The following is a 16,065-nucleotide window of genomic DNA, read 5'->3' as shown; positions in this document are numbered from 1 at the left end:
AACCCCTGCTCTTAAAGGTTTTCAATTTCAACTGAACGACTTTTGTAGTTTTTTCTATCTATTTCTTTATTTTCTATGCCAGCTTCTATGGCTATGGTCGAGGCGAAAGCCAGGTTGAGTTATACAAATATGTACATAAGATGTTTAAGAATTTGGAAGACTAAATTTGGACTTCTGTAATCAGAGGCAGAAAATACAGACTAATTAAAGCATCTTTTTGTTGGTGTGATCCGTTTCAAATCCAGGTTCCAGTTTTCAGAACATCTGGTGAACAGCAAAATAGCACAGATTCCATTGGCATCACTTTGAGCCACAAAAAGCTGATAGTTTAGGATTTGGAAAATGTGAATCTGGATTTGAAGAACTGAAGTTTTATACATTTAAAACCCAAATTTTACTGCCAAATTTTCCAATTATGGAGACACTGGACTTCTGATTGAAAGGTTATGAGTTCAAACCCCAGCTAATCTGCCAATGCTGGGCCCATTTTTTTTTGCACATCTTTCCTTATCTGCTGCTATATTGCTCTTTTGCACAACATTTTGTTTACATTTTGGCTACTGTTCAATTTTGTCCACTTTGTTTTGTTATAACAGGTTTACAGGCGGAGCTGTTTTGTGTTTTGTGTATTGTCCTGCAATGTCTTGTGTTGTCTTTGCACTGTCTTATGTTGTCTTTGCACTGTTTGCACTAGGTTGCACACATGCACTTTATGTGGCGAGGACACTTACTAGTCCTTGGCCTTGTGTTTTCTGTTTTTGTGACTGTTGTTTAATGTAGCATCAGGGTTCAGGAGGAACGTTGTTTCATTTCGCTGTGTACTGCGTCAGCTATATATGGTTGAAATGACAATAAAAGCTACTTGACTTGACTTGACTTGACTTGAGCAAGGCACTTAACTCTCAACTCCTCAGTTGTATAAATGAGATTATTATTTGCTCTGGATGAGAGGGTTTCATGTGCTATAAATATATTTGCAAACTGCATACGAAGCTATTGTTATGTGCCACCAAATAGTGATTGTCCTCTTTTTCAGTCGCTCACACTAAAGGGACTCAGAAGTACTTGAGTGGAGGAAATTGTGTTGGGCTGTAAACAGTGTATCAGCAAGTTTCTCACGTCTGCAAACACACAGGACAATCTACAGGCGAGATGCCAGTTCCTTGTCAATGTTTTCTGACTGAGATAATGATCTAAACCATTGTTCCAGATAAACCAGAGGAGTCCTTCTGTCACTAGCAGATCAGCTATTTAAACCTGCGAGTCTCACGAAACACCGACCCAGCTCGAGTCATGTCTCCATGATGTGGATGCTTCACGTTCTCATTTACGCTTTGCTTTACAAAATTGGCTCTGTGTGCTGCCATGAGTGTCCAGCGAGGTGTGTGTGTGAAGCAGCAGCGTCTGTGCAGTGTTTCGGGGTGCAGTCTGTACCATCAGGCATTGCAGGAGGCGTGAGGAGACTGAACTTGGGATATAACAACATAGAGGAGATAAAGGTAATGCTTGAATACTTTACCTTGACTTGGGTTTTGACTGGTCACTAGTAGCTTTGTACTGGTATTTCTATTTTGGTTCAATTTAAAGAGGTCTACCAGGTAGCCTGTAAATCATCTAAGGCATTTCTAATGGTATAAAAAATGTCATCCAGATGTTTGTAAGATAATGTCAGATTATACCTAAATCCTGCTGTTTAGTCTTTGTAATATAGAGCATTCATGATTATCTGAATAGAACTTACAAATATTGAATTCACTTACAATTCTTAATAAGAATTATTCATTTTCTTTTAAACTTGTTATTTGTAAAAAACAGTACAGGCAAAAGTATATACAGTGGAACCCGGTTATCTCGACCTCGGTTAACTCGCCAACCCTATTAAGTCGACGTTTTTTTAAAGTGGAACTGCCAAATTCTCACTTTGTCTTAGCATTTTTTATCGGTTATGTCGATTCCTTAATGTCGACGAACCCTGAAATCTCAAGCACAAGGGGGGCCAAATTTGCCACTTAACGTCGGTTATCTCGAGCCGCATGACCATTCGCCAGATTTTGCCACGTCCCCATCTGACTACCGTATTTTCGCGTATATAAGACGCGTTTTATTGAAAGATTTACATACCCCTCACCCAGGGTGCGTCTCATATACGCAAAAATACTGTAGTGAGACGGCACTGTGCAGCCGCAGAGGAACTCAAGGAAGTGACGGAAAAAGCTCTCTTTTCAGAGCTGTGTGTCAGAGTGAAATGACCTGAGAATTTAATTTTGACACTGGTTAGCTTTTTTGTAAAAACAAACTACACCCCGCATGTTTTTTGTGATTTTGTGAGCGATCTTTGTGTTTGCAATGTTGGAGAATATAATAAAGGTTTGTTTTGAGAATCGACGGTGGTTTGTATTGTATACTGGTAAATCTCTGCTGTTAGTTGGTGTACATATGCCTTTTGGTGTAAACAAACATGTATGTACATTTTTATAGCATGCCTTCATCAAACAAATCACGGCAATACACGTGCATGTACATTTTCATTTATTAACGCACATCATGTACATAAAGAAATTTCAAGCACGTTAATATACTGCCGCCATTTTGATTTTCGTTTATCTCGATCATAGGTTACCTCGATGCTTTTTGGCGACCCCCTCTGCCGGCGACATAACCGGGTTCCACTGTATATATACATATATATATATATATATATATATATATATATATATATATATATATATATATATATATATATATATATATATATATATATGTACTATATAGACAAAAGTGTGTGGACCAAAACAATTTGTGCTTTTTAAACATCTCGTTCCACATTTGATCCCTATTTCCTCTTTTAATAACCTCCACTCTTCTGAAAAGATGATCCACTATGATTGTGTACTTGTGGAGATTTGTGAGAGATTCAATCAGATACAAGGGTGTTAGTAAAGTCATATACTGATGAGGGTGAGGTGAGGTGAGGGGAGGAGAGGTGAGGTAAGGTGAGGTGAGGTGAGGTGAGGTGAAGTGAGGTGAGGTGAGGAGGCCTGGGGTGCAGTCAGGGTTTACATTCACCCCAAAGATGTACAATAGGTTTGAAGCTTTATAGCAAAGAGATCTTCAACCCTGAATCTACTTCAACCCGGGCTTTGTGCACAGGGGTATTGTCATGCTGGAAAAGGTTTGGGTCTCCTAGTTGAAGTGAAGGGAAATTTTCCTGCTTTACATTTCATTAAATTGTACTGAATATATTGTCCAAGGCATTTTCCATGCTTTTTGAATGTGGTACCATCCACAGAAATCTCATGTTTTCACACTTCCTCATTCGTGCATAAGAATGGGATCCAACAAATCCGGAGAGATGAAGGGATTTGGATCAGTGGTATAATTTAGGAAAGGCATGTGCAGCTGGAGAGAGAGAGAGAGAGAGAGAGAGAGAGAGAGAGAGAGAGAGAGAGAGAGAGAGAGAGAGAGAGTAACCCAGATATATATACGGTGGATAAAGATGGTGGCATTGTGTTAATGCTTTATCCATCTCTAAGGCTTTTATCTAAAGTGTCTTAGAAATGAAAGAATATGCAACCGAGCTAAAAGGCTTTGCACAAGAGCATTTTGGCGGTGCTTGAATTTGAACTCATGACCTTTTATTCGATGGACTAATCATTAAGAAAATCTCCTGAGCCTCCACTTCTTTACAAGGCATGTAACTTAACTATACTTAACTAACATAACAAAACTATTACACTTGTTTCTTCAGGTTAATGATATATAAAGGTGTAGGAGGAAAAGTTTTGCATCTGTGTGTGTGTGTGTGTGTGTGTGTGTGTGTGTGTGTGTGTGTGTGTGTGTTAGTACAGTATTAGTGTTTGGTATAAGTAGTAATGCTAGAAGTAAAAGTGTTGATATACAATACCTGTCAAAAATTTAGCAACATTTAGTTCCTTTTGTTTCTATGCAACAAATTTGGTAAAGTAACAGTATGAAGATTTAATTTGACCAAACAAATATGTAAATGTCCAGATGTTCCACTTTATTTTTCATTGAAAAAATCCTCATTTAGCACGAAGAACAGCTTTACACGCTCTCTGCATCCGGAAAGTTCGTTTCTCCGAACATTCAGCTGGAACACTTTGTCACTAGTTGGTGATTTCTTTCTTGTGATCCAGTTCATCCCAGAGCAGTTCAGTAGGATTTAGGTGCGGTGACTGCGCAGGTCTTTCCATGATTGATATCACTCCAGACGACTGCTCTCTATGTATCACTAACAGAGCCCGGACGTATTCGTCGATTCGGCTCATCGTCTTGTTAAATGGTGAAGTCGGTTCCAATTAAATCCAGACGGAATTGCATGGTGTTGAAGTATGGAATGGCAGCCATGTTGGTTCAGGATTTCTTTAATTTGGAATAAGGGTCCAAAAACAACCCCAAACCATTAAGCTTCCACCTCCAGTCATTCACTCTCTCTGTCCAGTTCTTTTTTTTACCAGGTTTGTTGCATAGAAACATGCAAGTTTCTCAAAAAACGTAAAAGGCTAGACGTTTCTAGACATTTGACAGCCTCTGTATTCAGTAGTAGCAGAACTAAAAGTAATAGTAACTTTTGTAGTATTGCTAGTAGAAGATCTGTTTCAAATCCAATCATATTTTATTTGTCACATACACATTCGTACAGAGTGAGACGTGTAGTGAAACGCTTTTTGAAATGAGACCGTCTAATATTGAAAAATGATTGTGTAATAAATAAATGGTATAACATTAAATTTAAAGTATAGACGAATAAACTATAAAGTATAAAATCTAAGAATAAAAATGTCACAAGGATATTAAATAGATACGGTATGTGCAAATAGTATAGGATGGGTTATGGATATGACGGAGATACCGACAGATTTAAAGTGTCACAGTATCATTATACGTGTTCATGTGCTGTATTAAAGAGTCACTGACGTGTGCCTGTGAGTGTTAAAGTGTCAGTTGTGCAATTGTGCACAAAAATTGTGCAAACGAAGAAAAAGATGGAAATGTAGACAGACAAACTTCTCGTTTAAAACTTGTGTTTTTTGTTTGAAGGGGAGAGAATTGTCTGGGTTGCCAGGTCTAGAAGAAGTCATCCTGTCATCATGTGGATTGGAGGAGGTGGAAGCCAATGCATTCAGGGTTCAGAAGCATTTGAAATGGTTGGATCTCCAGAAAAACAAACTTCCCATCATCCCTCGTGCCCTTCCCTCCAGCCTTAAGGACCTAAACCTGGGTCACAACCAGATTCATACCCTGCAGGAGTCTGCTCTGCACGGCCTGAGGAGACTTCGTGTACTAAACCTGCAGAATAACCTGATTACCACAGTGCGCACCAGCTCCCTCTCGGCACTGCTAAAACTGGAGACACTGTATCTGGATGGTAATAAAATTAAAGCCGTACAGGGAGTTCTTAGGTTGCCAGTGCTGACTTGGTTGAGTCTAGCAAATAATAAGATCTCATCACTCCCATCAGCTTTCTTCTCATCAGTACAACATCTAAAGACTTTAGATGTGTCCTCAAACCTTCTAACCAAACTTCCTCACAACCTCCCCCAAGCCCTGGTTCACTTAAACCTAAACAGAAATCAGATCAGATCGTTAAAAAGCCGTGATCTGACCCGACTGTCTGATCTCAGCACTCTGGCAGTCTGCTACAACAGACTGGTGTCTGTAGACAGAGGTCTCCGGCTTCCCCATCTCACCGTGTTGGAGTTGGCAGGTAACCAGCTGCGAGTGCTGCCCAGCAGGCTGTCTAGTAATCTTCAGAAGGTGGACTGTGGACAGAATCGGATACAGGAAGTGACCTATCAGCATCTGTCTGGTCTTAGGCAACTGAGACATCTCTTTCTGGAGAACAACACCATCCAACAGTTTGAACCTGATGCTCTAAAGGACTGTGTTCACCTCACAAACCTGGCTCTGGAGCAGAACCTTCTTTCCACATTTCCACACTGGTCAGTTCATTTAATTTTTATTTTAGACTTATGAAGAGCAGATTTATCTTTTATATTAAATATGCAAAATAGCTAAAGGTAATCTTTTTTTATTTTATTTTTTCTTATAGTAATTAAATCCCATCTTTATAGATAAAAAAAATAAAATAGATAAAGAAATCAAGATGGTGGATGGAATCTTTTTTTTTTTTTTTTTTGTCTAAGTCCAATTTTTATGTCCAATCTTCAGATGTCCCAAGTGGAATGACAGGATGAACAGACTATTAATCCTAGTCCAATCTCTATGTCCAGTCTTTAGGTGTCCTAGATGAAATGACAGGATAAGGTAATGGTGAGGACCAGTCCAATCTTTATGTCCAATCTCTAGTTGTCCTAAATGAAATGACAGGATGAGCTGATTTTAAGTCTGAGTCCAATCTTTATGTCCAATCTCTAGTTGTCCTAAATGAAATGACAGGATAAGCAGATTGTAAGTCTAAGTCCAATTTTTATGTCTAATCTCTAGGTGTCCTAAATAAAATGACAGGATGAGCTGATTTTAAGTCTGTGTCCAATTTTTATGTCTAATCTCTAGGTGTCCTAAATGAAATGACAGGAAAAGGTGATGGTGAGGCCCAGTCCAATCTTTATGTCCAATCTCTAGTTGTCCTAAATGAAATGACAGGATAAGCATATTGTAAGTCTAAGTCCAATCTTTAGGTATACAATGTTTATGTCCAATCTTTAGGTGTCCTAAATTAAATGACAAGATATGCAGATTGTAAGTCCTAGTCCAATCTCCATGTCCAATCTTCAGATGTTCTAAGTGAAACGACAGGATAAACAGAGTATGAATCCTAGTCCAATCTCTATGTCCAATCTTTAGGTGTCTAATCATTATGTCCAATATTTATCTGTCCTAAATAAAATGACAGGATGAGCTGATTTTAAGTTTGAGTTAAATTTTTATGTCTAATCTCTAGGTGTCCTAAATGAAATGACAGGATAAGCAGATTGTAAATCTAATTCCAATTTTTATGTCCAATCTCTAGGTGTCCCAAATGAAATGACAGGATGAGCTGATTTTAAGTCTGAGTCCAATTTTTATGTCCAATCTCTAGGTGTCCTAAATGAAATGACAGGATGAGCTGATTATAAGTCTGAGTCCAATTTTTATGTCTAATCTCTAGTTGTCCTAAATGAAATGACAGGATAAGGTGATGGTGAGGCCCAGTCCAATCTTTATGTCCAAACTTTAGGTGTCCTAAGTGAAATTACAGGATAATCAGATTTGTGAGTCCTAGTCCAATCTTTATGATTACAGCAGCAGCTTTAAGGTGCATCTACAGGATCTGATTGAGATCAAACACTTAAGAATGCAATACTTGGGCTTTTGTTCCATGCATGATCTGATCGTTCTGCTGACATTTGTGTCCTCCTTAGGCTCCCTGAATCACTAGTGCGCCTGGATCTGAAAGCGAACTGCATTACCACGATTCAGGAGCATGCCCTGAAGCCCCTCAAGTGCCTTCAAGTGCTGAATCTGCGCAACAACAGGCTCTCCTCGCTGCCTGCCATGAGCCTGCTGCCCAGACTGAGAACTCTGTACCTGGAGGGAAACCTGTGGAACTGCACATGCAAGCTCCTCAAAGTCAAAAGAGCATTGCTGAATCGGGACGTGGATATGAGTGCCGAATTCTGCACTGAACCCGTCCATACCTTACTGGACATTTGGCAAGTATACATCATGGCCCAAGAGACATGTGAGGAGCAGACCAGAGAGTTCTTACCAGAGAGCCACACAGTAAACACAGACAACGAGGAGTACGATGACTATGACTTATAATATGAAGAGAAAAACAAAGCAAGTTTATCAAATATTAGTTACAGTGTGCAATTTACTGTTTTAAAACAGTGTGTGTGTTTTTTTTTTCTTTTCTTATTAGAGCCTAGAGGGGAAAAAGATTTCACCTATATTACGACATGAAACCACCAGAGGACGCCAGATTTCCATTCCTACACACTTTCATTTCTTATTTAGTTTAAGTATACTAGTATTATTATACAAAATAAATATATACATATACATCTTTACATTTTTGTAACTGTGACTTGGTCTAGAGTAAATTTTATTTATTACTATATATATATATATATATATATATATATATATATATATATATATATATATATATATATATATATGTGTGTGTGTGTGTGTGTGTGTGTGTGTGTGTGTGTGTGTGTGTGTGTGTGTGCAGCCATCCTCTATAAGATTTAAGCCCATATTAAGGACAGACAGACAGACAGACAGACAGACTGATAGATAGATAGATAGATAGATAGATAGATAGATAGATAGATAGATAGATAGATAGATAGATAGATAGATAGACATTCATTTAATATATTTAAAGTTGTTATAATAGTAATAACATTAATTTGTTTGTGTGTGTGTGTGTGTGTGTGTGTGTGTGTGTGTGTGTGTGTGTGTGTGTGTGTGTGTGTGTAATTGTGTAACAGCTCCACTCTCCTCTCCGTAAAATAAACTTGGATTTCTCATTTTAAGAAACAGGAAGTATTCGTCACGGCTTCTTTTCTTGCCTCACAACTTCCGGTGTTTGACCAATCAGAGCGCTCCGCGTGACTCAGCGCGTCCAAAGGTTAAAGGTTGTACAAAATGGCGGCGGGCAGGTTGTGGTGTTGGCAGTAATCGAATGGCTCGGTTCCGGCTCGGTTAGCGCGCGCGCGTTATTATTTTATCGGCGACGCGATGTTTGGGCTCCTGGCGAATTTAAAATACAATTAAATTGGGATTTTTGTCCTGTTAGTGTTTATTATTATTATTTTAATTCATATTTAATGTAATTATGGCGCTGGTGTACGAGTTCGTGTGGCGGGTTCTGCACGTCGTCCTGCAGCTCCAGCGCGCGGCGGTGTCGTGGTTCCAGGCGCGAGCGTGGAAGCGCACCTGGCTTTTGTGGAGACGAGCCGCGGGCGCTGTGCTGCTACCGGCGGCGCTCGGCCTCGCCGCGCAGCGGAGGATCGGAGCCGGGGCGGGGAGGCGACCTGGCCGCCGGTGTCGGCTGCTGGCGGACGGCAAGGCTCTGGAGAAGCTCCCGCTGCACATCGGGCTGCTGGTCACGGAGGAGAGCGAGGAGGAGGAGGCGCAGTTCACAGACATCGCCAATGTGGTGGTGTGGTGCATGGCTCTCGGGATCTCTTATGTCAGCGTGTACGATAACCAGGGTAAGAAAATATCCAGATTTGTTGTGATGATTGTAATAATAAACGAACCCGAGAGATGTTGGGCCGTATCCCAAATACATTAGTATTCCCTCTATAAATGTCCTGGCTTTAATTTGGAATTGTATCACCCTACGTAGTGGACTAGCTGTTCGATTTGAGACGCGGCCCGTGTCTGGGACAGTCAGGTGCATGGCTGTCGGCATCATCATCACCACTACACTTCTCCATTTGGGTTTTTCCTCATTTTCCACAGCGCACTCTGTAGGGTAACTGAAAAATAATAATCAGATTAGTGTTGATGATTATTAGTTACTTATGATTAATGAGCAATATGAGTATGTTGAATCCAGACTGCCAGGCGGGTAGACGGACAGACTGCCAGATTGATGGATAGACGGACGGACAGACTGCCAGATTGATGGATAGACGGACGGACAGACTGCCAGATTGATGGATAGACGGACGGACAGACTGCCAGATTGATGGATAGACGGACGGACAGACTGCCAGACTGATGGATAGACGGACGGACAGACTGCCAGATTGATGGATAGACGGACGGACAGACTGCCAGACTGATGGATAGACGGACGGACAGACTGCCAGACTGATGGATAGACGGACGGACAGACTGCCAGACTGATGGATAGACGGACGGACAGACTGCCAGACTGATGGATAGACGGACGGACAGACTGCCAGACTGATGGATAGACGGACGGACAGACTGCCAGACTGATGGATAGACGGACGGACAGACTGCCAGACTGATGGATAGACGGACGGACAGACTGCCAGATTGATGGATAGACGGACGGACAGACTGCCAGATTGATGGATAGACGGACGGACAGACTGCCAGGTGGCTGGATAGACGGACGGACAGACTGCCAGGTGGCTGGATAGACGGACGGACCGACAGACTGCCAGGTGGCTGGATAGACGGACGGACCGACAGACAGCCAGGTGGCTGGATAGACGGACGGACCGACAGACAGCCAGGTGGCTGGATAGACGGACGGACCGACAGACAGCCAGGTGGCTGGATAGACGGACGGACCGACAGACAGCCAGGTGGCTGGATAGACGGACGGACCGACAGACAGCCAGGTGGCTGGATAGACGGACGGACCGACAGACAGCCAGGTGGCTGGATAGACGGACGGACCGACAGACAGCCAGGTGGCTGGATAGACGGACGGACCGACAGACAGCCAGGTGGCTGGATAGACGGACGGACCGACAGACAGCCAGGTGGCTGGATAGACGGACGGACCGACAGACAGCCAGACAGACATACAGATAAAGAGAGAGACTGATAGATAGACAGACTAATCGATGGATAGAGAAACAGAAGGCTGGCTGGACAGACAGACAGACAGACAGATAGATCCTGACTTAATATCTGTATGGGGTTTCCTCGGTTTCTCTATTTTTTCCCATCAAACCTTCAACCATGTATCATATTCTCCCTGGGTGAGAACTTGTGTGTAAACCAGTACCTCTTTCAGGGCGTTTTTCTACCTCACTGCTGCTGTTTCCGGGATCAACTCCAGATCTTGTGACCCTGACTAGAGTGAAAAATGTCCTGAGGACGAATAATGATATTGTAGTAATTAATACCCAAAATATGTGTAATGATGTAGAACACTGACACATGTATTTAATCTAATGCATTTAATACAGTGTGAGTATTTATCTGTAAGGTGAGGAACGATTTTACTGACCCCTTACAGATCCTTGTCTATGAACAGCTTAACAGCAGCAGGTTATAAACGTTCTATTGCCCCATGAATCATAGGACAGGACATGCAAATCCGTGTTCGCCAACGTGTCCAGACAATGTGTCCAAACACGCCGCTGATGTTTTCACTGGGTGGAGATCAGTCTGTAGTGTGAGATCTTACTTTTATTTATTTTCCATTTGAAAAACTGGTCAAACTGCAGCCTGGATTTAACCGAGATTAAGCAACTCAACCAGACAGACAGGGCCTACAGTATCACACAGGCTGAGGGAAGTGTGTGTGTGTGTGTGTGTGTGTGTGTGTGTGTGTGTGTGTGTGTGTGTGTGTGTGTGTGTGTGTGTGTGTGTGTGTGTGTGTGTGTGTGACATGATAAGGACTACTAATTAAAGCAGTGTGTCGTTGTCCACACAATCTGCCTCTATGTCTAAATCTGTGTGTGTATTTTCATGGTTCTCAGTTATTGATGTTGAAACCAGATGGCTCCTGAACCGGTGTATCTTCTTTCAGAGCCCCTCCCTGTACAGTCCCTGTCCTTCTGTAGTGCTGAATGGAGGCTTACCACTCACTGTTACACTGCTCACCTCACCTTTGTTCTCTAGGTGTGTTCAAGAGGAACAACTCCAGGTTGATGGAGGAGATCGCCAAGCAGCAGAAGGAGCACCTGGGCTCGGAAAGCTGCAAGTACTCGTCAGAGTTCTCGAATAATGGCATGGAGACACAGGAACAAAGTGAGTTCTGACACCCACGATCGCTCTCGAACAGGTTCCACCTGAAACGCATGTAGAACGGCTGTAACAGCAGCCATTCCAGGACTGACGGGTGTGTCTAAAAAATCAGCTATGGTTACCGGTTTTGCTTGGAGATCGGAGTGTACAGAATAGGGCTGTTTGGATCTACAGGAGTTGAGGGTGGTCTTAAAGACAAGTGGCAGAAAATGAGCTCATTCCTACCACTGAACCAAGAGACAACCCTTGATACAGCTTTTCATTTTTCAGGTTATCTAACGATTTAAAGTTACAGCCTGTGAGAAAATAAAAACGTGCTCGGAAATCATACTTATAGAATGAAAATGATTAATCCAGAAACATGGACTAGAAACGGTCAAATATCTCAGGTGATCAAATATCAGGCTGAGGTAGGAACAATCAGAAATGTGGACAGGAAATAGTTCAGCAACAATAAAACCATCCAGTGAAATAGGGTTTGGTAGTATCAGGTATATGAGGATGGGAATTGAGCAGATACTTCATGTTTGAAAAGTGTGTGTGTGTGTGTGTGTGTGTGTGTGTGTGTGTGTGTGTGTGTGTGTGTGTGTGTGTGTGTGTGTAGTGTCACGGTGCCATACAGTGGTAAAGGTCTTGTCTCCAGATGATGGGAAGCTCAGTATCGTGCAAGCAGCGCAGCAGTTGTGTAAGGCTGTGGAGCAGAAACAGAGCACATCCAAAGACATCAACGTTACTGTGCTGGACTCCTTACTGAGGGGTAACAGTTCAGTACACACCAGCGTTCACTCAATACACTATGTAGCATGATTCTACAGATTCACTCATTCAACCACTCATTCAATCACCTGCTCATTTCTCTCCCCACTCTTTTACTCGTTCAATCACTCATTCACTCACCTACTCATTTATCTACCCCTCACTCACTCATTCATTCAATCACTCATTTACTCACCTACTCATTTATCTACCCCTCACTCACTCATTCATTCAATCACTCATTCACTCACCTACCGTAATTTCCGGACTATTAAGCGCACCCAAATATAAGCCGCAAACACTGAATTTCACAGATTTTTATTTTGAACATAAATAAGCCGCACCTGTCTATTCCTACACTGAAACTAATGAACTTTACACAGGTTTAACGAAAGACAGTGTCTGTTACACGGCTTGTATCTAAACAGTGGCCTACCAAAAAAGTAATTATTCACTGTCTTCCTCCTTCCTTTCACAACTATTTCTCTCGAGAGTTTTTCTTTAAAAATCACCATCGGTGAATCTTTTCTCCCGATGCCGCGCAGCTCAGAACACAGGTGAAGGGTAAGCGGCTTATAGTCCGGAAAATAGGGTACTCATTTATCTCCCCACTCGCTCACTTTCACTCACCTACTCATTTATCCACTCACTCACTCACCTCACCATGTTATGTACCCACTTACTCATTCAATTACTTACCTACCCATTTATCTACCCTCTCACTCACTCATTACATACTCACCCACTCACTCACTCACCAGAACAATATAAATATAAATGTATGTTATATATAAACACACACTCCAATATATCTGAAGTATATTCCCTTTGATATTTTTAGTCCACCTGGGTGACTAGGAACAGGAAATTGTTTAACCCTGACTTCCTGTTTCACAGGGGCATAAATATGAGGTAACACGTGCCAAATTCCGTGAAGTGAAATTTAAAAATATAGCTGAGATTTACAAAATGGGAATTTCCTGAATGAAAATAGCACAGGCATTGCAAACGCCCATTTCCACCATCCGTAATAAAGGTATTGCTGAAGGACAGTTTGGTTATATCAGGGTTTCGACCTCACAACCCTCTGACATTCCCAGTAACCTGATGTCTTGACGCCTGGAGGACAGAGCGCCTCCTCCTCTTGCATGTACTTAATTTCTTTTTTTCCTCAGAGTCAAAGAACATCCCAGACCCCGAGCTGGTGTTAAAGTTTGGCCCAGTTGAGAGCACGCTCGGCTTCCTGCCCTGGCACATCAGACTAACAGAGTTCATGTGAGTATCACACAAAGACCATGATACCAAACTGTTACCACAAAATTGGAGGCACACAATTGTTTAGGGTGAAATTGATTGTGATCGCTGACTGCACCCCCAGGCCTCCTCACCTCACTTACATCAGTACCTGACTTTACTAACACCCTCATGGCCGAAAAAGCACAACATCTTCATCTTCCCATAAGAGTGGAAGTTTTTAGTACATCAAATAATGAGTCCATGTAGACTAGTGTGTCCAAAAAGCACATCAAGCTCAGGCGTCCACAAACTTTTGCCCATATAGTGTATGTTTAGCTTAATGCTTTCTGTAAACCTTTAAACTGGAGATGCTAAAACTAGGGTCCTTCATAGGAAAGGATGTTTACAGATCCTGTACTTTAAAGCCTAAAGCTTTCAGCATTTCCCTGAAAATCCACATGATGGCGATGTATTACCTTTTTCCGGGATTTTCGCCTATTACAGAATCCCAATTGTTCACTTTCGGAAATCAGTAGGCCTTTTATACCATTGTGTGTCTCCAATTTTGTGGTAACGGTTTGGAGAAAAAAAGGGGTGTCTCGATACTTTTGGCTGCACAGTGTAGCAACGCATGTTTTTTGCGATGGAACCCCTCGATGTAATAAAGGAAGTAAGGATGTCTGAATGGTGTCGCTCGTCTGTTTGGATTTCCTCCAGTGCAGTCTATTCTGATTGTGTGGGTCTGTCTCCCGTGCAGCTCTTTGCCCTCCCACAAAGACATCACCTACGACGACTTCCTCCACACGCTTCAGCGTTACGCGTCCTGCGAGCAGCGCCTGGGGAAGTGAACGGGGTCTTCTGGAGCGGCAAAAAAAACACCAGACTGAAGGAATCCACGAGAGAGACATGTTCATTCGCTCTCTCTCTCTCTCTCTCTCTCTCGTTCTATGTTTACAAACCATGCAGCTGAGCATCAGCATCTCGACGCCGCATCAGCAAATCTCATTCACCTCTCGTTCACACACAGCCCGGTTCTGACCCGGTACACCAAGGCTCTGTGTGAGTGAATGAGTTGGTGTGTGTGTGTGTGTGTGTGTGTGTGTGTGTGTGTGTGTGTGTGGCTGCCCTGCTGCTGCATGTACACGAAGCAGGGCTACCCGTCCACCCATAAACGGCTCCCGAGACGCGGTTAGCAATATGGTGTAAATTCCAGCATCGCACTTTGTCCCATTTTGCCCTCTTGCTCTGTGTGTGTGTGTGTGTGTGTGTGTGTGTGTGTGTGTGTGTGTGTGTGTGTGTGTGTAAACGATGTAGCGTGGGCTGCTGAGTCAACCAGCACGGTGCACTGACGAACAGGAACATAACGACAGCATCTCAGCAGCATGCGTCACAAGGAACCTCAGAGATGGTCTACTGCAGATGGAATGAATCATGAGAACGAGCACGAGTAGTGTTTTAAATGTGAACTTGTGCATGTGTGGTACGTGTGTGTGCGTGCGTGTTTGCTCAGGCCACTGATTGTACAAAAAAAAAAAACTTTACTTTGATTTACAAAATTGTTTATGATCATATACTTTTTTTTTTTTTTTTTTTTTACACAAATCAGTAAAATCTTTACTGAAATTCTCTGTCCAATAGGGGTCTTTTTTTTTTTTTTGCCCCCAAAATGAACATTCCCCCCCAATAGGTCGTGGTAGGGTGGCAGTACAAACATGATCAAAATTATTATTTTTTTCAGCTGCATTAATGATATTTTAAAAACCCCAAACAGTCAGAACAACCTGACGTGCCAATGTAAGAAACACGAGTTGTTTGATTGGGACAAAAGCAGTCATGCTATCCACAACACTCTGTCTTTCTCTTTGTGACATCACCTGCTCCTGATCTACAGCCTGAGACCTGAGAAAGTAGTCCATGGATGTAGATGTGAGCGTGAAGAGACACTGCACGGAGCTTTACACCGTAATGCCAACCTCGGAGGCTCAGACAACGAGTATCTTACTGTTTGTTGAAAGTCTTAAAGCGAGCAGTGTATTTATTAGTCTTTGGCTCATTGTATGAGGAGGTTTGATGTAATAGTGTCCAGTGTGAATGCTTAATAAATGTTACTGAAGTCCTGTTCAAACCAATTATGTATTTGTATAGTCTGTTTACACAACGGAGCTTCTCACAAAGCATAGAAATTAATAGAATGGGAGTATCAATTTTAACTTCATGAATATGTTCCTAGTTTGTCCCTGTAAGGTACGTTTTGGGAAGTGTGAGTTTTTAGTTAAAATCCCAGCTCTTCCAAGCTGCTGCTCCTGGGTCCTTGTAAGATATGTTATTACTCGTAAATTCATTCCTGTAAGTTTGAAATTGGAAATTTGTCCCTGTAAGTTTTTCTCTCTAAGGTAAGTTTGTACATGGAAG

At 42.1% G+C, this 16,065-nt stretch overlaps 2 protein-coding genes across 3 annotated transcripts; both read left to right on the top strand.

Annotated features, from left to right (window-relative positions):
- The first annotated feature begins 1,282 nt into the window (after nucleotides 1–1,282).
- Nucleotides 1,283–7,848, top strand: LOC310737550 (nephrocan-like). The gene is made up of 3 exons (XM_083561897.1): nucleotides 1,283–1,499; nucleotides 5,062–5,963; nucleotides 7,386–7,848. The coding sequence occupies exons 1-3, from the start codon at nucleotides 1,302–1,304 to the stop codon at nucleotides 7,786–7,788; spliced, it is 1,503 nt and encodes a 500-aa protein (XP_083418023.1). The 5' UTR covers nucleotides 1,283–1,301; the 3' UTR covers nucleotides 7,789–7,848.
- A 721-nt stretch (nucleotides 7,849–8,569) lies between these two features.
- Nucleotides 8,570–14,531, top strand: nus1 (NUS1 dehydrodolichyl diphosphate synthase subunit). 2 transcript variants are annotated; one of them, XM_083562552.1, is made up of 5 exons: nucleotides 8,570–9,191; nucleotides 11,536–11,664; nucleotides 12,266–12,424; nucleotides 13,593–13,692; nucleotides 14,411–14,531. In XM_083562552.1, exons 1-5 carry the CDS (start codon nucleotides 8,813–8,815, stop codon nucleotides 14,499–14,501), a joined length of 858 nt encoding a protein of 285 aa, XP_083418678.1. In that variant the 5' UTR covers nucleotides 8,570–8,812; the 3' UTR covers nucleotides 14,502–14,531. The 2 variants fall into 2 exon arrangements, with proteins under 2 accessions (XP_083418678.1, XP_083418679.1); XM_083562553.1 differs by having other exon boundaries at nucleotides 8,581–9,191; nucleotides 12,266–12,418.
- Nucleotides 14,532–16,065: the final 1,534 nt, after the last annotated feature.

This window comes from Silurus aristotelis (assembly GCF_946808225.1).
Source record: "Silurus aristotelis genome assembly, chromosome: 15".
Classification (NCBI taxonomy): Eukaryota; Metazoa; Chordata; class Actinopteri; order Siluriformes; family Siluridae; genus Silurus; species Silurus aristotelis.
Note: the sequence above shows the minus strand (reverse complement) of the source record. Positions and strands in the feature narration are given on the sequence as shown.